Below are 22,741 nucleotides of genomic sequence, written 5' to 3'. Positions count from 1 at the left end.
GGCTGCAGGTCCCCCAGCTCCCGGTCCGGGCTCGGCCTACTCTTTCTTTCTCCTCCTCGGCCCGCCTCTGGCCGCGGCCCCGACCTCTCACCCCTGACCCGCCGCTTCTCCCCCGGAGGGGCGGTCACCACAGACCCCAGCCTCTCGATCCCGCGGTGTCGTAGTCTGAGCGGCCTCTGAGGCTCCTGCAGTGATCCAGTTTCGGGCCTGCATCTCCCGCGGAATGGGGTCGGGGTCCTACCTGGGAGAGAGCCTGGAGAGGCCTTCAGACCCCTTCCGTACCCTTGGCTCGAGGCTGGGTCTGCAGACTCCTCCTCCCCGCGCGGCCTGGAGTTTGATTCTGGCTCAGGCTGGCGATCCGCCTGCCCCCGGAGTCTCCCCTGGCCGCCACTGGCGGCGGTTATGGGGGAAGGGGCTCAGATCTCTGAGACCCAGGGCGCGTCTGGAAGGGACGCGAGCTAGAGCCGCAGGCCTCCAACGCGTTTTGTTGTGATGATGGAGCCGCTCCAGCCCGGGGGAGGGGCCGGGCCAAGTTGACAGTACAAATGCCCACGCTGCTCCCCGGTCCGGGAGTCCCTGTGAGCTTTAGTTCCGGGTGCGGGTTCCCTGGTGTGGAGTTCCCTAAGCCAGGCCTCCGTCGAGGCGGAGTTGGCGATCTTCCAGCTTCCCTCCTCCATGCCCTTGAAAAGGAGGAGCGTTTCACCCGGTGGCGGCAGCTTGTAAGGTGGCAGGTTTGAGGTTGCAGCGGTGGGGCAGCGTCAGCCAAAAATAACCATGGGGCGCTGGAGTGACTGGAACCGGGAGGGCAGACGCTGACCTGGCTGGCCGCTCTTCTTGTCAACCCAGTTCTCTGGCCAGGAACAGCAAATGAGAAGCCGACTAGGCCTGTGCTTAGAGAAAAGCTGGCATCCTTGGCCTGGTTTCCTTTACATTATCACTTTCTTTCTTTGTGTAAGAGTAGAGCTTTCCTGAACATAATTGTGACCCCTGGCTTCTTTAAATAACCTATATGCTGGAGTCTCAGAGAATCAGAGGTAATTGATGAGAAATGGGAACTAGAGCCCTGGCTAGGAATATAACGAGGGATAGCTGGTATTCCCGATATTTCACGTGCTTAGGATGTGCTAAAGGAGAGGTTATCTTCTCTACGATTACTTTATGTGGTACTTCATAGCTCTCATACTTGTCATCTTCTTTGCCAAGTTGTCTGGGAGGTGTTACCTCTGATTTTCAGGTACGGTAACCAAGGCCTAGAGTGACTTGTGTAAGGTCACAAGGGCAGTAAGTGGCAGCACTGGGATTTAGTTCAGGGTTTTCTACCCAGAGCTCTCTCTCCCTTTGGAAAGATCTTAGGGGGGAAAAAATATCCCTCATGCCCTAAGGCATTTAACATAGACCCAGAGGTGTTAACCTTGAACTTTTTTAATGGGGGCGGGGGTTGACTTCTGTTAAGCATTTGACCCCAATGCATGTGCTAGGATGTTAAGAAGTGGCTTAATTTAATCCTCACAGAGCCCTGTAAGAAATTACTATCCCTTTGTTGCAAGAGGAAGTTGAAGGTCAGAGTGGTTTATTAACTTGCTTAAAGGCACATAGCTAGAAGTGGCAGTGTTGGAATTGAGACTGACATCTGTCTGACTCTGAAGCTGTGCTCAGCCCACCAACATGAACATGTGCGGACGTAAGAACCCTCTAGATCTCAGGAGGGAGTCTTTGGCGTGCACTGAGTCACATCCCCCGGCTCTGGTGCTTTGTCTGCCCAGCAGGGATGGACAGACCTCTGCCTGGCCTCTGGAGCATCTTCCGCATCACTCAGTGAGGTGTGATATGCTGCCTTCATTCCATAACTTGGGCACCTGACCCAGGGTAATTGCAAGAAGACAGTGAAACATTGGTCAGCTGATCAAAACAGAACAGCAGTTTAAGCCCCAGGGGAAGCTGTTGGTAATTTTACATAGTATTTACCTCTGAGAGTTGCTGCTCCCTGGGCTGCCAGGTACAAAGGGGAAGAAACCTGCTGGTGGGGAGAGGGAGAGCAGTGACTTACTTGGGATCAGGGAGAAGCTCCTAAAGCTTGGCTTTAATCAGATACGCCTTGCTGCCCTGCTCATCCAAGGGGAGCGGTTGCGTTTGGCTCTCCTGACAGACCCTTCTCAGGGGACAGGGCGGCCGCAGGGGGTTTGTCCAAAGGTACTGAGTCAGGCAAGCCCAGGCACTGACCACCATGGAGGTTGGTAAAGGGCTGGGAGGAAGGCTGGCCTCGGTCTCTGGCCCGGATTTCCGATGGCGCCAGTGTGGAGGTTTTGGGTGTGGGTGGAGCAGGGAGCTGGCCTCCCACAGCCCTCTTCCTCAGCTGGTGTCTGATCCAGCCTGGCAGTTTCCTGTGGTGGAGTTAAGGCCCTGCTGAGCAGGGATAGCGAGGTGGGGCCCTTTTGGCCTGCGGCTCCAAGCCCACAGGCTTGCCAGACACTCAGCCCTCCGGCTCCTCCTGAGATGAGCACAGGAGTAGGCCCTGGAACAGGGATCTGGGAGGGGGCAGCAGCGGTACAGTTAGAGAGGAGGCACTGCCCGGCATGGCACCACAGGTGGTCAGAGGGGCCTTGGGCAAGAAACTTGGATGCCCTGAGGATGCTGGCATCGGTTTCCTGGTGCTCAGAGTGTGGAGCAGCAGCGGGGGCTGGACAGACCTCCGTGGCTGCTTGGCCAGACCCTCAGGTGGGCTGGAGCATGGTGGAGAGCCCCTGCACGCCCCCTTCTCCAAGGGCGGGCCTTCTTGTCTCTGCCCACGGCTGCTCACCCTGGTGTGTGGCCTTTGCTCCCTTTAGCCTGGTCCAGTTCAGGGCTTCAGCCAGGCAACGCGGCTTCAAACTTGAAGGCTTTCACCCTTTGCACCTGTGTGTTGGCTTCCTGCCAACAGCCTTTTGACCCTGGTCTCTGGCTTGACAGACCAGTGGCTTTGTACAGCCCCACAGACAGGCAGAAACTGAACCCAGGAGGCTCTCCTTCCTCCTTGGCCTTGGTCTCCTGTGACGGTGCTCACCGGCACCCCCCACACCCTCCCCCCCAATCCCCATTCTGTCTCAGCACCTGTACTGGCTCAGCTTGGTGCCACAAGTGCCCAGGCCACCGCCACCAAGCCGGGGAGGCAGCTGTCTGTTTTGTTCCTGGCAGAGAAGGGTGTTGCCCATTGTCTGCTGTTTGACCAGTGTGACCTCAGAGTTCTTCTTCACTTCATAAACCCCTGGGAGGGGCTGCCCCCACACAGAACAGTGGGCCTCTTCAGGAGCGCCTAGGCTGTGCCAGCAGCCCCGTGGCCCGAGGTCGCCAGCTGCGCCTTTAGCAGGGCTCTCTGTTCCTCGTGGCCTAGATGCATCACTGTAAGCGATACCGCTCCCCTGAGCCAGACCCGTACCTGAGCTACCGATGGAAGAGGAGGAGGTCTTACAGTCGGGAGCACGAAGGGAGACTGCGGTATCCGTCTCGAAGGGAGCCTCCGCCCCGGAGATCTCGGTCCAGAAGGTAACAAGGGATTAGGCGGGAAGACAGGGCTCCTTCCCTCACTGGGGTCAGGGAGACGACCTGGAGGCGCACGGCGGCCCTGGGCTCTGTCAGCTGCCTGCCGCCTCTGTCCCACGGCACCTCGCTCGCTGCCCCGTCCTCCCCTGATCTCCTGCCTTTCTGGGCCTCTGTATTCACTGCCATCCATGCTGCCCCTTTCTCTGTCCTTGGGTCTTTTTTCTCCAGACACGTTCCCCCATTTTCTAGGCCAGCATCTTCCCTGCTGAGCCTTTCTCGAAGGGGGTTAGAAACACAGCCTACGTCCTTGCTGGAGGTTGGTCCCTGGCCCTGTCTTAATGGCCACAGGGAATTCTGGGGCACTGGGAGCCCCCGAAGCCCTTCACCCTGCTCGCCTGTGCTGGAGTGTTGCTGCCATCAGCCAAGGTTCTGGAGGCTGGACTTGACCTCTCTCCCCCCGCCCCTCAGCTCCTGCGGGCTGCCCTTGTGAGCTCTCTGCAGGGGTCTCCCCACACGCCTTCTGCCCAGAAGCCGAAAGCTGGCTGGTGGGAAGAAGGTCCCCGTCTTACCAGTGTCCTCACCCCCCTCCTGGCAGCCATGACCGCCTGCCCTACCAGAGAAGATACCGGGAGCGCCGCGACAGTGACACGTACCGGTGTGAAGAGCGGAGCCCGTCCTTCGTAGAGGACTGCTATGGATCTTCCCGTTCCCATCATCGCCGGCGGTCACGGGAGAGGGAGCCGTACCGGACCCGCAAGCACGCCCACCACTGCCACAAACGCCGCACCAGGTCTTGTAGCAGCGCCTCCTCGGTGAGTGGTGGCCAGAGTGTGCCGGCTGGGGCTCAAAGGCCTCATCTCTTTCTAGCCTTCTCTCAGGCTGGCTGGTGTGGGTGAGTACTGCCAGCCCCGCGCACGCGCATTTGGTGTGCGTGCGTGTGCTTGTGTGTGTGTGTCGTCTGGTCCAGGTGCAGGGCTGAGCAGCAGCCCCGGCGCCTCTGTCTACTGGCCCATTGGCATGGGCAGCAATAGGAGCTCTGGTTCCGGCGCTGGCTGGCCCCCCGGCCTGTCTATGTCTCCGCACGGCTCCCAGGCACAGGCCACATGGTGCAAGTGGCCGGGGACACACAGGGAACCTGATAGTGTTGCTGGTATGTGGTCTGGAGCCATATAACGTGGTCCTTCCCACCCAAACAATTGCCTGCACGCACAGCCTCGAGTTCTGATTGCTGTGGACAGCACCCATCTCTGCGGTCTCATCTCCACACCCCTCCCCAGGGGCTGGAGGCTGGAGTGCCCGCGGGTAGGGGAGGTCTGCCTGTCAGCTCAGACCCGGAGTGTCCCCTCCAACCTCCAGCCAGGCCCTCTTCGCCTCGCCTCTTCCTGTGAGAGGCAGACAGGACGAGGCTGGACCAGCTGCCTGTGTGATCGCACACACGAGGAGACGGCAGAAAGGCCCGCAGCCCCAGGCCCTGTCTGCTCGCAAGGCTGCCGGCCAAGAGCAGGGTCTGGCGGTGTTCTTAGCGTGGCGGTTGCATAGCTCTCTGCCGAGACCAGGAGCCCCCGCTGCACTCGGGCCTCTGGAAGGCAGGCCACTCGTGTCTCTCAGGTTACGTGCCGTCTTTTCTTCTCCTCCCCATCCCTTTTCCCCCCTGCCCCGCCGGCTGAGGCCCCTGAGGAGTAGTGGCGGAGGACAGGGAGCCAGGCATCTTCTCCGCGCAGCTTTCCTGCGACTTCCTTGAGTGGCCACGGGTTTGAGGGTTGACTGTGGGTGCCCAGCGTGGCCTGGCGGCCCCCCTGCACCCTGCCACACGTTGCTGCAGATGGCGGCTTGGGTCTGTGGCTCTGCTGCTTCTCTTTTTGGTGCCCTCTGTCGTCACGGGGCTCAGGATGGCCTGGCCTGTGAGTATCATGGGTGCCAGGGCAGGAACTGGCTTGGGGCCCGTGTGGGCCATGGTGGTAGGTGGCCGACGGGCCCAGAGGATCCCGGGCTCCTTCCCTGCTCGAGGCTGGTGGCACAAGGGCTGCAGATGGAAGGCCGTTTCTGGTGGCGATGCGAAGTCTGGCCGTGGATGCCGTCTGGGGGCAGGTAGCAGCTTGGCTCTGAGTGGCAGCTGTCGGCACGCGCAGGGCTGCGTGTGCGAGCAGAGGCAGGCCAGGACAGGCTGGGCATTCTGCGGCTGCCACCAGGGTGGCCCCTGGCCATTCTGGACGATCGGACCCGGGCTCTGCCAGCCACCTTCTTGCGCCGTTCTCTCCGCGTCTTCGCCCCGCCTGGAGCCATCACGGGAGGGCCCGGGAGGGGGACGCTCAGAGGAGAAGGGAGTCGGGGCTGTGGCTCTCTGCGTGGCCTGGCCCCTCAGCAGCTGGTCGTCTTTCCGAGCGTTTGCGGCGCCCTTCTCTTAGATAATGTCCGAGTTTTCTTTACATACCTGTAGCTGTTTTTACTTTTCTGTTTTTGAAGTCAGTTTGTGTCTTGACGTGTCCCTTGCAATATCCCTATCGTTATATATGCTGTGTGCCTTATGAAATGCTGGGATCTGGAAAATCCAACCAACCAACCCACCGGCTCCTCACCGTCTCCAACCTCTGCCTTTGACTGACACCTCAATCTGTCAATCGGAACCGCCTACCATGCGATTGGTCGGATGGCGTTTCGGGGGGCGGTGCATGCAGAGAAGCCAACAGAGCAGTAAGCGCAGCAGCCGGAGTGTGGAAGATGACAAGGAGGGCCACCTGGTGTGCCGGATCGGCGATTGGCTCCAAGAGCGATGTACAGCCACCTTTCGTAAAACTTTACCTCTCTACTTTCTACCCCCCTTGTTAGACGAGACCTCTCTTGCCCGGAGGGGCCTCTATTGCGCGTGGCGCCTTAGTGGGGCCACCAGTAAATTGCCTGAATGACACAGACACTAGCAACTTCCGTTTTTAAGAGTGTAGCAGTGAGAGAGAAACCTTTTTTGTTTTGAGAATTTGAATGCTGTGAACTTGCAGGAGCCGCCGACCCTCTGCCCTCCAGACCCTCACGCCCTGCGTCTTTTCTCTCCTAGATGAGATCGTGGGGAACCTGGGCGAAGGCACCTTTGGCAAGGTGGTGGAGTGCCTGGACCACGCCAGGTGAGCCATCCTCCTGGGAGGAGCTGGCCTGGGTTTCCCGAGGGTGGCGGCAATCCGTTTATCCTTTTGCTTTTCAAAAAGCGTAGCAGGGTGCCGGCCGGCACGTGCTGGGTTCTGCGGAGCCCCGGAAATCGGGAGAAATTCCTAGGGTTCCACAGGCACGTGCATCCCTGCCCAGGCAGTGCTGGCCAGTGAGCGGGGTTGCCCTCGTTGCCCTGTGTCCCTCAGGCCGTGGTGGTGGGTGTCGGAGCAGGGCCAAGGCCCTCGCCCTTAACGTGGTCTGGGTCACTTCCTGCGCTCTTTAGGGCTCGGGCCTGGCAGGGGGACGAGAGTAGCGCTGTGCCCAGACCAAGCAGGAGCCCCCACCCTCAGAGGGCGGCCTGAGAGGCTGTGCACATCCCAGCTCAGAAACGAGACCTGGGCTGTCTCACGTTGCAGGCCGTTGCCTCCACTGAGGTGGCCGGGGTGGATCGTGGGGCCCTCTGAGCATGCTCAGTTAGAATGGGGGTACGCCTGTGTGGGGGGGTGCTTCTGGGCAACCGTGCCGCCTTCCAGGCTGAATGGAGAAACACTTTTGTCCCCCTGCCGTTCCTGAGGGCCAGGACTCTTGCCTTAGGCTGAGAGGCCACCTCCCTGGAGCCCACTGCCTCCCTTGATGGCACTCCCGTTGGTTCGGGGCGTTAGCTAGAGTGCTCTTGTCATGCTGTCTTACTGGAGCCACGTGCCACCTGTCACAACCCTTCCACTGTGTTAGAGGTGAAGAGATGCACTCGGGGTTTACCCATACCCCCAGTTGTTGAGTGCTGGCACCGAGAACCACCGCCCGGGGTGCTCAGAAGGGACGGTTAGACCCAGCAGTCCAGCTAGCCCTGTCGTTCCCAACGAGATGGTGACAGTGACCGAGGGGAAACCTCCGTGGGTGCCCAGTTCCTATTTAAACACCCCTCGGACCCAGCGGAGCCCAGAAGGTCGGGGCTGGGACCACCAGTGGACCTAGGGATGTGTAGACCACAGTGACCTGGGGCAGATCTGAGCGCTGTGGCTCTGTGAACAGCCAGTAGGAAGCTGAGCCAAGTCTCTCACGGGCAGGCACAAGGCTCAAGAGACTTTCAGGGTCTCCAAAGGGTTTTGACGATGTGAGCTCCAGCTCCGCGAAGGGAAGGGCCTTATCCTCAGAGCCTCCGGCCCTGACGCTGGCTGCCTGTGGAGGTGAGGTGTTCCCTGTGTTGAAGACGAGAATGCCATTGAGGGGTCCTGTCCTTAGAGCCTGGGGCGGGGGTGGCTTTTTCTCTGAGGTCCTGCCCTGCTCTGAAAATCTGGGAAAATGGGATAGGGAGAGAAAAATCAGGATGTTCTCCAGAAGATGCCTCTGCCCTAGGGCCTGGGAGACTTTCCTTAGGCACCATGGCCAGCCTCACAGGGCCATGTCCTTGTGGGCCAGGGCCGTGTCACTCCAGTCCCCCACCAGGCCTCTGAAGTCTGGCTGTCCCTTCCTCGTAGCCGTTGGGCCCGGCCACCGAGTCTCAGCAGGCCTCCTGCAGGTGGCCTGTGGCGCGGGGCCAGGGCTGGGAAGCGCAGAGCAGGAATTCGTAAAATCTTCACTGGGCACCCAAGAGGGTTGCTGGCACTCGGTCTCTGAGAAATGCTGTGGCTGCTTGATAGGCAGGCTGGTGGGGCTGCAGGGAGAGAGGTGCTCCCTGGGGCATCCTACTGTTGCCACCCTTGACTTTCTTGCCAAGGCTTCATTCCATCCTAGAACCCCCACCCCAGGGGGGGCTGTTTGGAGATGTGCTTATTAGGAAGGTCAAGAGGTGCTGCAAGAAGGTTCTGGGTGGGGTGGGGTGGGATGGCCTGGCCAGGGTCAGGGCTGACCAGCCTACAGGTTGGGTCACTGAGTGAGCCGGTGCTGGTCAGTGGGCTAGGCCTGTTCTCCTCTGCCCACTGTCCTCTGGGAGCTGGCACCGGCTGACACGAGACAAGCCTAGGCTGGCACGGATGCCAGGAGCGCTAACGCACAGACCGCCAGGGGAGCTTGCTGCTGGCAGAGTAGAGGTCTGGTGTCTCCTGGGCAAGGCTGGCCCAGTGTCTGCTGTCTTCAGAGCAGGCCCTGTTCCTGAAGCCCCTAATGGTATTTGCCAGGAGGTGCCAGACTTGGGGGGAGGGGGGGAGGGGCCGGGCGCTTCTCACAAGCACTTCTGCTCCCTTCCCTGGTCCCAGAGGGAAGTCTCAGGTCGCCCTGAAGATCATCCGCAACGTGGGCAAGTACCGGGAGGCCGCCCGGCTAGAAATCAACGTTCTCAAAAAGATCAAGGAGAAGGACAAAGAGAACAAGTTGTGAGTGTCGGCAGGAAAGCCTTCGGCGGGGACGGTGTCCACTCCAGCCCCAGCCGCCTGGCCCCCAGGGGCCAAGCCGTGTCCTCTGTCTGGCACCGGGCCTTCTCCCAGAGCCAGGGGAGCTGGGCCAGTGAGTCTCACCGAAGGAGCTTTGGATTTCGGTCCAGCCTCCACCCGCAGACATTTCTGCGTTCCCCGGCAGGCCTCCCAGGCCCGCTTCTGTGAATAGGGGCCTCCGGGGGTCACAGCAGGTGTCAGACAAGACGCGCACCTGAAGCCATTAGGGCTCTGGTGTAGTCCAAGAGCTCCGAAGGAGAGCCACCTCTGCACACACAGGCTAAGCGGTTCCTCTCCCTCTGCTGAGCCCTGCAGACCCGAGCAGCTCAGTTAAGGGAGCTGGAAAAAGCAGTGTGTGATCCCATCACTGTGCGGCTGTGCCCATGTCATAATAGAGGAAGCAGGACACCTTGGACCCGAATTCCCCCTGCAGGAACTTTAGTCCTTGCCCTGAGCTGATCTGAGGGACATCTGTCGTGGAGATGTGGCCTGGAGTGGGGACCGGCTTCATCTGAGGGAGGGGCGGGGAGCCAGCCACCCCCACCCCCCCCAGCAGAGCCTGAGCCCCACTTGTCCTTCTCTAGCCTGTGTGTCTTGATGTCTGACTGGTTCAACTTCCACGGTCACATGTGCATCGCCTTTGAGCTCTTGGGCAAGAACACCTTTGAGTTCCTGAAGGAGAATAACTTCCAGCCTTACCCCCTACCACACGTCCGGCACATGGCCTACCAGCTCTGCCACGCCCTTAGATGTAAGTGTCCACGCTCACGGGGCGCATGGGGCGGCCACACGCCTGCGGCAAACTCACCCGGTGCTCTTACACTGCCCTGTTCACACCGGCAAGCCATTCTGTGGGGCCTGAGAGACACCTGGGCCCCTTTGGCTACAAAGCCTTCAGGTAGGAATCTCCAGGGGCCTCCTGAGCCCACCTGTGCGGCAGGCACTCAGGAAGGAAGGAGAGTGGCTATAAAGTCATTCCGGCTACCGGTACCTCTCACCTTCCTGCAGAGATGAAAAGGTCAGAGCCTGCCCTGGCAGATTCTACCCCCAGGTGCTGCCCACACAGACGCCCTGTCTGGCCACCACTTCCCAGCCTTTAAGAGCCTCTTCGGTGGTACACGTGCTCAGCCCTGCAGGATTTGTGGTGGGCAGCGCAGGACAGGCTCCTTGGAGCTATAGATGGGCCTAGAGCTAGGCTGTATGGGGTCCACAGACTGGGAGGACAAGGGCCAGTACTCCGAGGTGAGCAGCTCAGCGAGGGCCCAGAGCCCGGCATGTGCTGAAACTCACTCTGATGAGAACCAGAACGTGAGAGATGGCAGGGTGCTCCCATTGAGGGGGCAGGGGCCAGAGGAAGCGGTAGGTGTCTCTGCTCAGGCTTAGGTTGTGCTTCACGGGTGGCCCGGTGGTTAGTTTAACATCGGTTGCCACTCTCTTGACATTCTTAATAACTTTTGAGTAAAGGGTCCTGCATTTTCATTTTGCCCTGGGCCCTGTAGATAATGTAGCTGGTGCTGGGGAGAGGGACCCACCCCAGGGCTGGTGCTGCAGCTTTGGTAAGAGGAGGCTGAGGCAGCCAGGCCCCCACGGAGGAGGTGAAGGGGGTTTTCTAAGTGAAAAGTCTCCCCTGCCCCTCTCGTAGGGTGTCAGAGCCTTCCCAGGCCCCAGGCACAGAACTGTTGGGACGGAACCAGTGTAGACGCAGAGTCTAGTGTCCCTTAGCCCGCTGCTGAGGGTAGGGGTGGGCGAGGCCCTGGCAGGCGGGCTTTGGAGGAGGGAGCTGGCCTGCGGACCAGAGAAGCAGCGGGGCTCTCAAGTGTCTGCTTTCCTCCTCCCGCTTTCCCAGTCCTACATGAAAACCAACTGACCCACACAGACTTGAAGCCAGAGAACATCTTGTTTGTGAATTCAGAGTTTGAAACGCTCTACAATGAGCACAAGGTATGCGGCAGGGAAGGGGCAGGGCCGTGCTCTGGGGCGGGTCACCCACGGGAAGACTCCTGACCTGGCTCTCCTCCCTTGCCTGTCAGAGCTGTGAGGAGAAGTCGGTGAAGAACACCAGCATCCGAGTAGCTGACTTTGGCAGTGCCACCTTTGACCATGAGCATCACACGACCATCGTGGCCACCCGTCACTACCGCCCGCCTGAGGTGATCCTTGGTGAGTGACTATAGCCCCCGACCCTGATAAAATGAACAGTTGCTGGGGAGGGGACGGATAGAGGCAGTGCCTGCCACCAGGGGCCAGTGTTAGAGTCGCTATGTGGTTGCTGACTTGGCCTTGCTGAGGAAAGGTCTCCTGTTGAGGTTTGGGCAAGAGTCCTGCCAGCCAGAGTGACCGCTGCCCTTTGACCTCTAGGCTGAGAGGACAGGGCCGACTCTCATGGTCTCTCCCCATCTTGGCTTTCAGAGCTGGGCTGGGCACAGCCCTGTGATGTCTGGAGCATTGGCTGCATCCTCTTTGAGTACTACCGGGGCTTCACACTCTTCCAGGTGAGGCCTGTCCCACGTCCCTGCACTGCCCTGCGCACTGCCCCCCAGCAGGTGGTGGGGCCGGTGTGCGGAGCCCTTTGACCACCCCCAGCTGGGGAGTCTGGTGCTCAGCCTTGGGATGGAGGGCCAGGACAGGAGGAGCGAGGGGCACGGGCCGGGCAGAGGTGTGCGGTGAAGGATGAGTCGGCGGAAGGGCTGCCGCTGGGTCACAGGCCCGGGCTGCTGTTCCCACTGGTGGATTTGCATCTCTTGGGGCAAGGAGGGCACCTGCCCATTGAGGCTGGTACTGACCCTTGCTTGCACTTTCCCTGACATTCCATAGACCCACGAGAACCGAGAACATTTAGTAATGATGGAGAAGATCCTGGGGCCCATCCCATCGCATATGATCCACCGTACCAGGTAAGGAGCCCGGTGGTGCCCTAGGGGCCCTTCCGGTCTTGGCTGTGGGTCATGAGCCAGTCTTTCCGGGACAGCCTGGCCCCTCCAGGCTCAGTGGCCTCCCTTGCCGTACACACTCCGAGAGACCTGGTACACCGTTTGCCATGCTGGGTCAGGCTGGCTAGGACCCCTCCCCCCATCCTGGCTTTGCTGCCCTTCCCCACCCCCCAACTGAGACTTGTGGCCCCCTCCCACCCCTGCCACCTGACGTTTCCCTTACTTCCAGGAAGCAGAAATATTTCTACAAGGGGGGCCTGGTTTGGGACGAGAACAGCTCTGACGGCCGGTACGTGAAGGAGAACTGCAAACCTCTGAAGGTCAGTTTCTGGCCCCCCCCAGCTCAGCTCATGCCAAGGAGACCCCAGGCCGCTAAAGGCTGCCTCCCCGCCCCAGCTGTGTGGGAGGCCGCACCCGAGGCCGCCGGCAGCGGGGCTTCGTGCAGCAACCCCCTTCCCCACAGGGTGGCTATGGATGTAATTGGGGAACAGCAGAAGAGCCAGATGTCAGACACCTTGTTGCCTCCTGTCCCTCTCCTCTGTTTTGGGAAGAACTAGGCAGGACTGAAGTGAGGGGGAGGGAAGGCGCAGACATGGCCGGGGAAACCTCGGTCAACTGCGTTTGGTGCTCCGACAAGCGAATTCTGCAGAGGTGATTGCTGCCCACCTGTCCGGACTCTGCATGTGGGGGCAGAGGCCCCAAGCCAGCAAGACACCCAGTAGCCTGACAAGTTCCGAGCAGACGCTCTATACGGGCATGAAAGGAGAGGAGCTGCTCACTGTCCCGGAGGGGAGAAGTAGTCCTCCAGGGGGCATCGCTGCCTCCTCCACCCCTGCAGCAAGGCCTCCCACAACCCTGCTGTCACACTGAGGCACCCTGTGTCCCTGAGCAGAGTTACATGCTCCAAGACTCCTTGGAGCACGTGCAGCTGTTTGACCTGATGAGGAGGATGTTAGAGTTTGACCCTGCCCAGCGCATCACACTGGCCGAGGCCCTTCTGCACCCCTTCTTTGCCGGCCTGACCCCTGAGGAGCGGTCCTTCCACACCAGCCGCAACCCAAGCAGATGACAGACACAGGCCACCACGTGCGACGGAGAGCGGGACTGGGCTGCCCGGCCCCTTTTCTCCAACCGCCACCGCCGGGCCCCAGGGCCAGAGCCACCAAACGAACAGTGCAATGTGAAGGAAGGCAGGAGCCCGCAGAGGAGGAGACTTGATGCCCAGCTGCCAGAAAGCACAGATTTGACCCAAGCTATTTATATGTTGTAAAGTTATAATAAAGTGTTTCTTACTGTTTGTAGCCCCTGGTACCGGTGTGTCCGTCTCCAGGCTCCTTGCCTTCTCCTTCCCCTACCTGATTAATAAAGTCTTTCTTAGCAGTTCAGCTTGTGGAGAACAAAGTGTGAACCGGGCACAGAAAGGCTAGCCAGTGAAAAGACCGAAGCCAGGGGTCCCTCTGGGCCCAGGAGAACTGGGCGGGGGGAGGGGAGGGGCTGCTGGAGGGCACCTGCTCCCCTCAGCCCGTGGAGTTTAGGGGAAGTGGCCCGCCACGCCTGGGCAGGCGCACCTAGTGTCCCTATCCTTCCTGCCCAGCCACCGGCTGGCACTTGAGGCTCGCTGTGCCTGACAACTGGCTTACCAAAGGCTGTCAGGCGTGAGCCGATCAAGCTGGGCTCCTAGGGTTGGAGTGGCGGTGCCTCACAGCAGTCTACGCAGCAATCTACCACAGAGCGCAGGACTCCGTCATTCAGCTTTATTTTAAGTGCTGGTATTTAGTTCCCCAAGAGCTGCAGGAGTGATAGTCGACCACCTGACTGAGGCCCCTTGGGGACTGGGCACTGGGGGGGCAGGAGGCCTCTGAAAAGAGCTGAAGGAAGAGGAATCATGCTTTAATACCAAAGGAGAAGGCCCAGGCTGAAGGCAGGAAGAGGCTCCAGAGCCACCTGCAGGGAGAAGACGGAGAGGCTTGGGCAGAAGCTCCCAGCGGCCCCTTAACACGGCCTTCACCTCCAGAGCCTCTGCAACTTCCTGGAGCAAGCAGAGTCCGCTGGGCCGGGGGGTCCCTCAAGCTCTTCCTTCCACTGTACCCGATGGGGGGGCCTAACTGCATTCACAGGCAGACACCCAAGATCTGTTTAATGGTTGCTTATGACATACAATGCCTGTAATCCAGCACTGCTCCTCAGATCATGGCCCTGCCTCTAGAGAGAGGGCCGCATGCATCTCGGGAGCTTCTTGGCCCTGAGAGTGAGCAGAGGCTCAGGGAGGATACAACAAGGCTCACCGTCTCTGGCTTCCTCCCACTGCTGGAGACAATGTAACGTTTGAGGGAGGATGGGAGGAAAGGAGGGACCAGCCCTCTGCCCTGCCTCATCTGCTCCTGGCTATGCTCCTATAAGAAAAGTGATAAGTAGCCTGAAACCCAAGGTACCAGGGCCTACCCTGTGTCCATGATCCTTGGCGAGCCCTCCCATTCACCCCCCTAACCAGAGTGGGTGGGCAGAGAACAGGAAGAGGCCTGAAGCCCTGAAAACGGCTTTTAAAAGCATGAACTTTTGGCAAGGGCCCCTGCCAGGGACTCCAGGGCACAGCTCCTGTTCTGAAACCAGCCTCCAAGGCCTAAGCCTGGGAAGGCCCAAGGGCTCTACTGCCTTAGGATCTGAGCAGCAGTATGTTCCTATGGCTGAGCCCCACCAGCTAGCTCAGCCAGAACTAGACTCATTTTGGCATCTTTGAGATAGGGGGCTGGCCCCAAGCCTACTCATCTAGAGTGGACACCCATAAAGGGTTCAAAGTCCAGACACTGTAAGAGCTGGGGTGGAGCCCATACAGGGGAAAGACATGCACCCTGCTCTGGGATGGCAGCTGCAGAGGACTGTTTCAGGGGAAGGACCGGGGGCGGGGGGAGGGGGGTGCAGAAGGAAGTATGGGGACATATGGAGGCAAGGAGGTAGGGGTGGGATAGTGGTGGCCTAAGAAGCACCAGGGAGCCTCTTCTGGCTCAGCACCAGGCTCCCCCAGGGACCTCCCCAATACTGAACAGTAAAGCTGCACCCTGAGGGCTCTGGCCCCAGACTAGGCAAAGGCTCTGCCCCCAGCTAAAGAGAGTACGGGGCTGAGGGGCACAGCTGGCAAGATGGGCACTGTGGTTCTACAGTAACATAACCTTATACTACCTATGCTGAAAACAGAAAAACAGTATAAAATCCCAATACAGTAAAACCATCCTGATGTCACCCCCTTCCCTGCCTCTTGGAGTGATGGAGTGGAAAGGAAGGACCCTGAAAGAAATCCCACCATAAAACTTGCATCAGCTCAGGAGAAAGGGTCAAAAGCCCCCAAATCAACTTGTGGCGGGGCTCTGGGCTGCCTCTAAGCCCTCGAAACAAATGCAGAGTGCAAGTCCGCCCTCTAGCGGGCAGCTGCAACACAGCCAGTTCGACATGATCAGAAGGTGGGGCTGCTGGCGAGGGGAGAGGAAGCCACAAGCTCCGGCAAGTACAGGCCCCCAAACAGGACCCACCCCACCCAAGGTGCTTGCCCAGGCCCCAGTGACTGTAAACCTGAAACACAGTCTGTGAGCTGCCTAAATCTGTAAACAAAGTCCCACCCAGCCACACAGGGGGCCAAGTGTAGAGATGCCTAGAGCCACTCGGCCTGCCGCCCACCCCGCACACCCAGTGGGAAAGCCTTCCCCGGCTAAGGGCAGGTGACAGGTCACTTTTAAATATGATCTGTTCTCTCACAAACTAACAAATCCAAAAGCGAAAAAATTTAACAAGGTCCTTGAAGCTTCACATCCTTAAGGCGTTCGTTGTCAAGTTCAGTGTGTCCGGAGCAGCAGGGGACTGCAGCGCCCAGAGCTCCTCTAGGCAGAGTGCAGTGGAATGACAAACTTGCAGCCGAAGGGTGAGTGGTAGCTGATGCCCACCTCCTGGAACACCTGCTGGGGGAGGCCGATGTCGCACAAGTAGACGCGGCCCGCACGCTCCCCCAGTGGCAGAGGCAGGCCCAGAGCCAGTGACCACTTGGCGTCGATGCCCTGTTCCCCTTCATGCACAGGAGGGTCTATGCTGAGCACCGGTGCCCGGTTCCGATTGGCCCAGGCGACAGCTGCCTTGTACCAGGGCTGGTCCCGCAGGAAGGCGTTCTCGGGGCAGTCCAGGCAGTTGATCACCAGGTCCACAGGACTAGTGGGCAGATCTGCAGGTGGAAAGAGCACCATCTGGGAATCGTTTTAAGCAGAGAGAAACCCAGGTAGGCACCAGAACCCAGATGGCCCCAAGGGTGTCTTGTTCCAACACCACTCAGAGGCCTCTCCACAGGCTGGCTTTCTCAACACTGCACCAGGCCCAAGGAATTCCAAGGCCTGGTTGGGCTGGGCACCAGAGACCAAGAAACCAATGTCAGCCTGATGGACCACTGTCCTCACGGAGCCCCCAGGCCGAAACACTGTTCTGATGGCTGTGCAGGCCACCTCCGGGGATAGGAATGCACATCCGACTAAGCTCAGGGAAGAGGGCGCCCTGCCCAGAGCCCAGCACAAATGGGCTGGCTGCCATTTGCAGACTGGCCCAAGAACTGCAAGCAGGCCAGAACATGCTTACTTATTACTCTGCCTTGGGCTAGCCTACTCATGCCTCAGGAGCCAGCTGGGCCTTGCTGCACTATCCCCCCGACCCCCCATCTCATGGAAATGGGCTGTTGTCCTTGCAGCCCAATCTTAAGAACGGAGAGAGAAACCTATCACTTCTCCATGCACTTAACAAACCTCTGCTCAAACCAAGCCTCTGGGACAGCCTAGAAACAGATGTCTCAACAAGTATGTTAGTCTTGACCAGCCTAAGAGGATAAATTGAGAGTAAGAGAAATCAGACCAAACTCAAGGTCGGCATCCTCAGACTGGCTTCTAGAGTTGAAAAGGAAGGCTTTTTGGGTAGCCAGAGGAAGAACTACCTGGAACAGGACATCATGTTACATATCTCAAGAGGGAGAACCCACAGTAGGCCCCCTTCCTGACTCTTGGCCTAAAGAACTGCTATTTCTCAATTACGGACTCGTGGCTTCCTTACTTATGATAGGCCACCATGATGAGGGGCCGGGGGATGTCCCTGTGGGCCATTAGGTTCTCAAGATTAAGAATGCAGGGCAGTCTTACTTCTATGTACCCAGGAACCTGGCCTGAGAAGAGACTGAGGTTCTGGCCCTGGGTCTGGCTCCAATTTGCCATCTGACCCCTGGCAAAGCCCTCTCTTCCCATTTCTTCTCTCCACTCTGCCTCCCTGCCCCCCCACTCACACTGAAACCCTCTTCAATCACTTTGCCCCTTCCCCCCACTTGAAACTGCTTTAGTCAAGATTATCAGGAGCTTCCACGCTGCGAGATCCAGTAGTCAGTTCCCAGTCTTCATTTGAGCCTAACCTAGAGCTGCTTGCTGGCAGAGCTGACTGCACCACACCCCCACTTTCACTTAACTTCTAGGTGCCTAGCTCTCCTGGTTTCCCTTCTCCTTCCCTGTCTCTTAAACTGGTCTCTCAACCCCCCCCCCCCAAATACTTATTTTTGAGAGAAGAAGAGGGAGGGAGGGAGAGAGGGAGAGAGAGAGAGAGAGAGCGCGAGCGAGAGAGCGAGCGAGTGAGCAGGGGAGGGGCAGAGACAGATGAAGGAACAGATGATCTGAAGGGGGTTCCATGCAGACAGCAGTGAGCCTGACGCAGGGCTCAAACTTGCAAACCATGAGATCATGACTTGAGCTGAAGTCAGGACGCTTAACCTGACTAAGCCACCCAGGTGCCCCCTCCCTGACTTCTAAACAAAGAACTCAGTCTAAAAACTCCCCTACCTGTTCTCTCTCCCGAGGAGATAGCTTATCCAAGCTCATCACGGCTCATTCCCACCTACACACTTGGCCCTCCAGGCCAGACCCCTTGAATACCTGCACATCCACTCAGCAGCTCTATTCTGCTCTTCCTGCTCAAATCTCCTCCCACAAATCTGCCCATCTCAGGATGGCACCTCCATCCTTCAGATGACTCAGGCCAAACACCTCGGAGTCGTTCTTAACCCTTCCCCATCCCATTCCACATATCCAATCTGCAGTCTCAAGCTTTAAAACTGATTTAGAACCGAACCACCCTTCACCTCCTCTACCAGTACCACTGTCTGGGCCACCAGCATGCGTGCCAGTGCTTCACAGGAGCCTCCAACACCTCTGTTTGTAAACCTCTAGTCTATTTCCAAACAGTAGCCAGAATAATCACTTGGGGCCTGAGCTGGATTCTATCTTCCTTCTACTCATTCCTCCAGTGATTCCCCATCTCATCCGGGGCAAACATTCAAACCTTAGAGTGATCTGCAGGTCCTTTAGAACCTGACCCTAAAATGTCTAAGTCTGCTACTCTCTACCCAGCTCTCCAACACTTTCTAGCTCCCTTCCCTGCTTTGTCCCTGTAACACTTACCACCATCTGACCTAACAGAAACGGTACTTATTTGTCTCTGTCTGTCCTAACCGGAATGTAAGTCCATGAAGCACGGATTAAAAAAAAAAAAAAAAAAAAAAATCTGCTACCACATCCTCAGTGTCAGGAATAGCGCCTGTTCTGTAAATGTTCATAAAAGAACAAACGAGTCCCCAACTCTCCATATGAGAAGTGTGAGAGGGAGGACAGTGAAGGGATGGGAAGTAGGCAGGTCAATACCCTAGGTACTTCCTTTATGCACGAAAACTTAGAAGCAGAGCAGACTTTACACCTGTGATGCCTTTCCATCCGCCACCACCAGGCGGCAGCACCAGACCATTAAACTCCAAGAGGAGGGAGGCAGCTTGCCGTATTAGCCCAGCCCTAGCAAACGCTCACCTTTGAGGTTAGATACTTGTTGGCCTTGGGTCTTGCTGAAGAGAGACAGCTCGTTGGTGATGGATTCCAGCATCTTCACAAAGTTGGGTAGGAAGAGAATGACCTGGACATCATGGTTGGCTAGATGCCTTCCACAGCTGATCCCCTGAGCCCCTTTCACATGGGGGCCACACAGTAGGGCCACTGTAGGCCTCTGGTGAACATTTTTGGGATTCAACCTAAAACAGAAGGTAAATAAGCATTATCAGCTGCAGATCTGCCCATCTCTTGCACCCTAAACCAGACAAGCTCCTCTCAGCACCTGTTGCTGAGTTCTTAACAGTCCCAGTTCCCAGAGGGGCCAAAATCCACAGCATTCCCAGGTCTACAGGGTGGCGGTGGCACTGGCACTGTCCCACACATCAGTGTCATTTCATCTGCTGGGTCCTCTCACTAGGCAGTTCACCCAGATCTTGTTCCATACGACACTGTTGCCAGAACACTGCTTTCTGACCAAAACCACTTGACTGCTCTGTGTGACCTGTGAGGTCCGAATTCTGCTTAGCAGAGATGCTTCTCTACTTCTACAGCCTTCTTCACTCTTCCCCAACGTGCTGCCCCACTGAAGCAAGGCTGGCCTCACTCTGTCCTGTACCTGTAAGGCTCCTTCCTGCTTCTCCTTGTCAAGTTCTGACCCACCTTTTCTTAGAGATCTGGCCTAAGGCTCATGGTCTTCCAGGATTACTCTGGCTCAACTCCTAAGCAGCTCACAGCAAGCACTGAACAGGGCCGTTCTAAATCGTCCTCAATCAGGTGCCAAACCAAGTTCTCGTTACAGAGCTGTGGGTAAGCTAACAGGGGCAACAGTGTAGGCACAGCTGGTACCTCCTCCACAGAGTGCCGTGTGGGTCAATGGAGGTATAGACAGCAGGGCCTGATACATTGCAGCACTGGTCACAGAGGAGGCAGCAGGCTCGGGGCTTCCTTGTCTCCAAGACTGGCAGCTCCCTTAGATACCCACTTCCTGACGAAGTCATTTCCACCTCCTGCCATTCAAAGCCGAGCCACGGTAAGGAGGCTTGGAGGACTAACTCTGGAGCTCTTCCCAACCCACAGGCAGTGCGGTCGGCCTCCAGGACAGAAGGCAGGTGGAGATGGACAGCAAACAACAGGCTTAGGCCCCTGCTTAGCAGGGACCGTCACCTACTAGTCTCCCAAAGGGAGGAAGATGACAGATGCTATTCAAGTCAAAAAGGAAACCCCTGTCTTCCAAATAAATTCTCGGGAATTCAGCAACCTACTCTACACAGACACCAAACATTTCATTCCCCCACGATGTCTGCATCTGAAGGAAATATGATGAGTACTTCTCCCTTCTGACGGACACTGCTGAGCTGTGGCATCTGACTCACCCGTGTCTGTTCCTGAAACGGACTCTTCCTCTCACAGAGGCGCCCCCATCAGAGGACTCCGAGCAGGCCACAGCACCACATAACCAATGGCAGGGGGCAGAACCCAGCCATGCCTGGGGGGGAGACCCGGCTCCATCAAGTACCAGCAGTGCCAATGTGGCAAAACTTCCAGCTCTGTGAGCCTGTCAAACACCAGGCTACGACTTACCTTCGAGGTGAAGTTATGAGGCTCACATCCAACAGTGCTGTGAAAGCAGTGATAAACCACACGGTACCCTACACACGTGACAAACATTACTGGCTGTGGCGATCCTTCTCAAAGGAAAACCAGCAACTGACACAAAGGAGCTGGGGGTGGCCCTCCTGAGAGTTCCAATGCGAGAAAAGACAGGCACAAGGACAACCAGCCCCAAGAAGCCAGCTGGAGAGGAACGCGGCCCGGTGAGGACATCTGCATCCTGCCCCCACACTGCTGTTCCTTGGGCAGTGCCCGACTGCTCAGCTGGTCTAAAGCCCTACCTTCTGGCCACACAGAGTGACCTTCTAGATCCCGGCCACCCCCACGCTCTCAATTCCCTCTGCCCTCGCGCACGCGACTCCCGAGACCTGGACTGCCCTCCCTTCCTGCTCGCCTGTGTGAATTCCCTCTTCTCTGCAGGACACGGCTTAGATGTTGCTGCTCAAGGAAGGACAACTGGCTTGCCCGGCCTGGAGTAGAACCGTGGCCTCCTGGACAAGCTTGTTTCCTCTACCACAGCCCTGTACTTTCCGAAGACCTCACCAGCCCTCCGGAGGGCAGGAGCATTATCTCATTCTTCTTTGTGTCCCTAGTCCTAGTGCAAGGACTGGTGCATGATCTCGGGAAATGACCACAATTAAAATTAAGCACTGCTCTTGATATATGGGCCCAAGGGCAGGTAGGAAGGCACCGAACTCCAGCTCTCCCACCCAGCTGTGACGGTGGTTCCAGAAGTTCTCAGGTATGGAACTCAGTTGAATTGTATCCCAGCCCATCCGAAGTGAATGACAAGTGCCAAAGGCTGATCTCTGAAGGCTCCTAGAAGGCAGGCCTCTGGTGGCCAGAGGGAGTGTCATGAACCAGCTGTTATCAGGGAGAGAGAGGGTCAAAGGGCAGCTTGCTGAGAGAAGAATGAGGACTTCTGGGAGGTGGGTAAGAGGGGCAAAACACCCCTCGCAGCATCCAGGAAAGTGACTTCACCGAAAGACTCACAACGACCAACTCTTCGGTGAGCGGCACCTCCCCACACTCAGCCCCTCCAGTCTGGAGGCATTTATTTACCTGTTGGGTCCTCCGAGTAGGGTCAGTGCCATCTGACTGGCACACACCCCTGTCATCTCCAGCCTCCGCTCCAGAGTCAGTCCATGCTTCTCGGCCACAGACAACAGCTTTTTATGCAGCTCATAGGAAACACTTGGGACAACCAGGCCTGAGTCTGCAGTTCAAAAGGAGGTGAGGAGAGAAAGGGTAAGTGACAACAGGAAACCAGATCCACAAGTGGCTGTACTCAATCCAGGATTCTGTGAAAGCCAAGACTCTAAGAGTGACCCTCCCCTGGCCCATCTGCCTGACCGGGGACAGAGGTGTGCCATATGGCCCTCCAGGGCTCAAGCAGTGGATGCGGAAGGGAGTAACAACTGGTTTGTGTTGCCAAAGAGCAGCGGTGAGCTTCAGCTCTCTCAGCAATTCAGCTTTAGCTGTAAAAGCCAAGTCTACCAAGGTTGACTTTGTTACCAGCCAGAGAAGGTAGCAGAGCATGTAACAGCAACCTAGTGGCCACAACAGACACCGACTAATGCCTCCTGACACTCTGCTCCCCGCTGTTCACTGTCTAGGCTGGACGACTTGTTCCCACCTGCTCCCTACTCTTCCTCCTCTCTTCTACTCAGCCCTTCCTCTTTTTTAAGAAATTGAATGAGCAACTTGTTTCCTCAAATAACTTGTCATTTTCTCCCCATTTGGGGTGAGTGTAACCTAATACTTCTACCTCAGGGAAAGAGTACATAGAAAGCAAGCTACTCACAGGAATCTCAAACATTTTATTTGCCATAAAGAAAGAAACTCAACGAACATTAGGGAGAATCACAGGCACTGAAAGCAGACCGTGGAAAAGATTTGGTTTCACAAGGCCAACGTCTGCAGCAGCTGGTACACCTGAAAGAGTCTTACAAGCATCAGTTCCAACAAACCAGGTACTGTTTCCGGGCCCAGGAAAACCAGGACAGAAAGACATGACAAAGTAAAAACCCGTGATCTGTAATGGGCAGCTCATCCTGATAAGCAATGCCACTTTACAAATACTAGAAGCCAAGAAAGCAGACTTTTGCCAAAGAGCCCCATTTTGATCTTACTGGCTGAAAGACCGACACACACAGACCAACTGGCAGGTCACCATGGGATTGCATGTAACTAGTTTTGTCTGGCTGGATCAGATGCCTTTTTAGATCCTGTGTCTTCATCTATACTGGCCTGTAGACTCCTCAAAACAGGGAAATAAACCTTTAACTTCTTTGCTCCC

General features: G+C 57.4%; 2 protein-coding genes and 1 long non-coding RNA gene across 4 annotated transcripts in view; 1 reads left to right on the top strand and 2 right to left on the bottom strand.

Annotated features, from left to right (window-relative positions):
- The window catches only part of CLK3 (CDC like kinase 3), a 22,943-nt gene extending 9,689 nt beyond the window's left edge, over positions 1 to 13,254 (top strand). The window contains exons 2-13 of the mRNA XM_077745758.1: positions 3,368 to 3,519; positions 4,112 to 4,328; positions 6,192 to 6,288; positions 6,566 to 6,632; positions 8,850 to 8,966; positions 9,608 to 9,774; positions 10,870 to 10,964; positions 11,054 to 11,183; positions 11,433 to 11,515; positions 11,838 to 11,917; positions 12,183 to 12,273; positions 12,846 to 13,254. Coding sequence (XP_077601884.1) covers positions 3,368 to 3,519; positions 4,112 to 4,328; positions 6,192 to 6,288; positions 6,566 to 6,632; positions 8,850 to 8,966; positions 9,608 to 9,774; positions 10,870 to 10,964; positions 11,054 to 11,183; positions 11,433 to 11,515; positions 11,838 to 11,917; positions 12,183 to 12,273; positions 12,846 to 13,022 — 1,473 coding nt within the window. The 3' untranslated portion in view covers positions 13,023 to 13,254. The remainder of the gene's footprint in view (positions 1 to 3,367; positions 3,520 to 4,111; positions 4,329 to 6,191; positions 6,289 to 6,565; positions 6,633 to 8,849; positions 8,967 to 9,607; positions 9,775 to 10,869; positions 10,965 to 11,053; positions 11,184 to 11,432; positions 11,516 to 11,837; positions 11,918 to 12,182; positions 12,274 to 12,845) is intronic.
- On the bottom strand, positions 1,499 to 3,188 carry LOC144216424 (uncharacterized). The gene is made up of 3 exons (XR_013330668.1): positions 3,088 to 3,188; positions 1,966 to 2,014; positions 1,499 to 1,856 (listed from the first exon to the last, which is right to left on the bottom strand). It is a non-coding gene; the product is annotated as an uncharacterized LOC144216424 (long non-coding RNA).
- Positions 13,255 to 13,693: 439 nt separating the features above from the next.
- The window catches only part of EDC3 (enhancer of mRNA decapping 3), a 60,889-nt gene continuing 51,841 nt past the window's right edge, over positions 13,694 to 22,741 (bottom strand). For both annotated transcript variants that reach the window (XM_077745747.1, XM_077745741.1), the window contains exons 5-7: positions 21,505 to 21,658; positions 18,814 to 19,031; positions 13,694 to 16,157 (exon numbers count right to left, since the gene is read on the bottom strand). In XM_077745747.1, the coding sequence (XP_077601873.1) occupies positions 15,823 to 16,157; positions 18,814 to 19,031; positions 21,505 to 21,658 (707 nt within the window). In that variant the 3' untranslated portion in view covers positions 13,694 to 15,822. The remainder of the gene's footprint in view (positions 16,158 to 18,813; positions 19,032 to 21,504; positions 21,659 to 22,741) is intronic.

This window comes from Crocuta crocuta, unplaced genomic scaffold (genome assembly GCF_008692635.1).
Source record: "Crocuta crocuta isolate KB4526 unplaced genomic scaffold, BGI_CrCroc_1.0 scaffold130, whole genome shotgun sequence".
NCBI lineage: Eukaryota > Metazoa > Chordata > Mammalia > Carnivora > Hyaenidae > Crocuta > Crocuta crocuta.
Note: the sequence above shows the minus strand (reverse complement) of the source record. Positions and strands in the feature narration are given on the sequence as shown.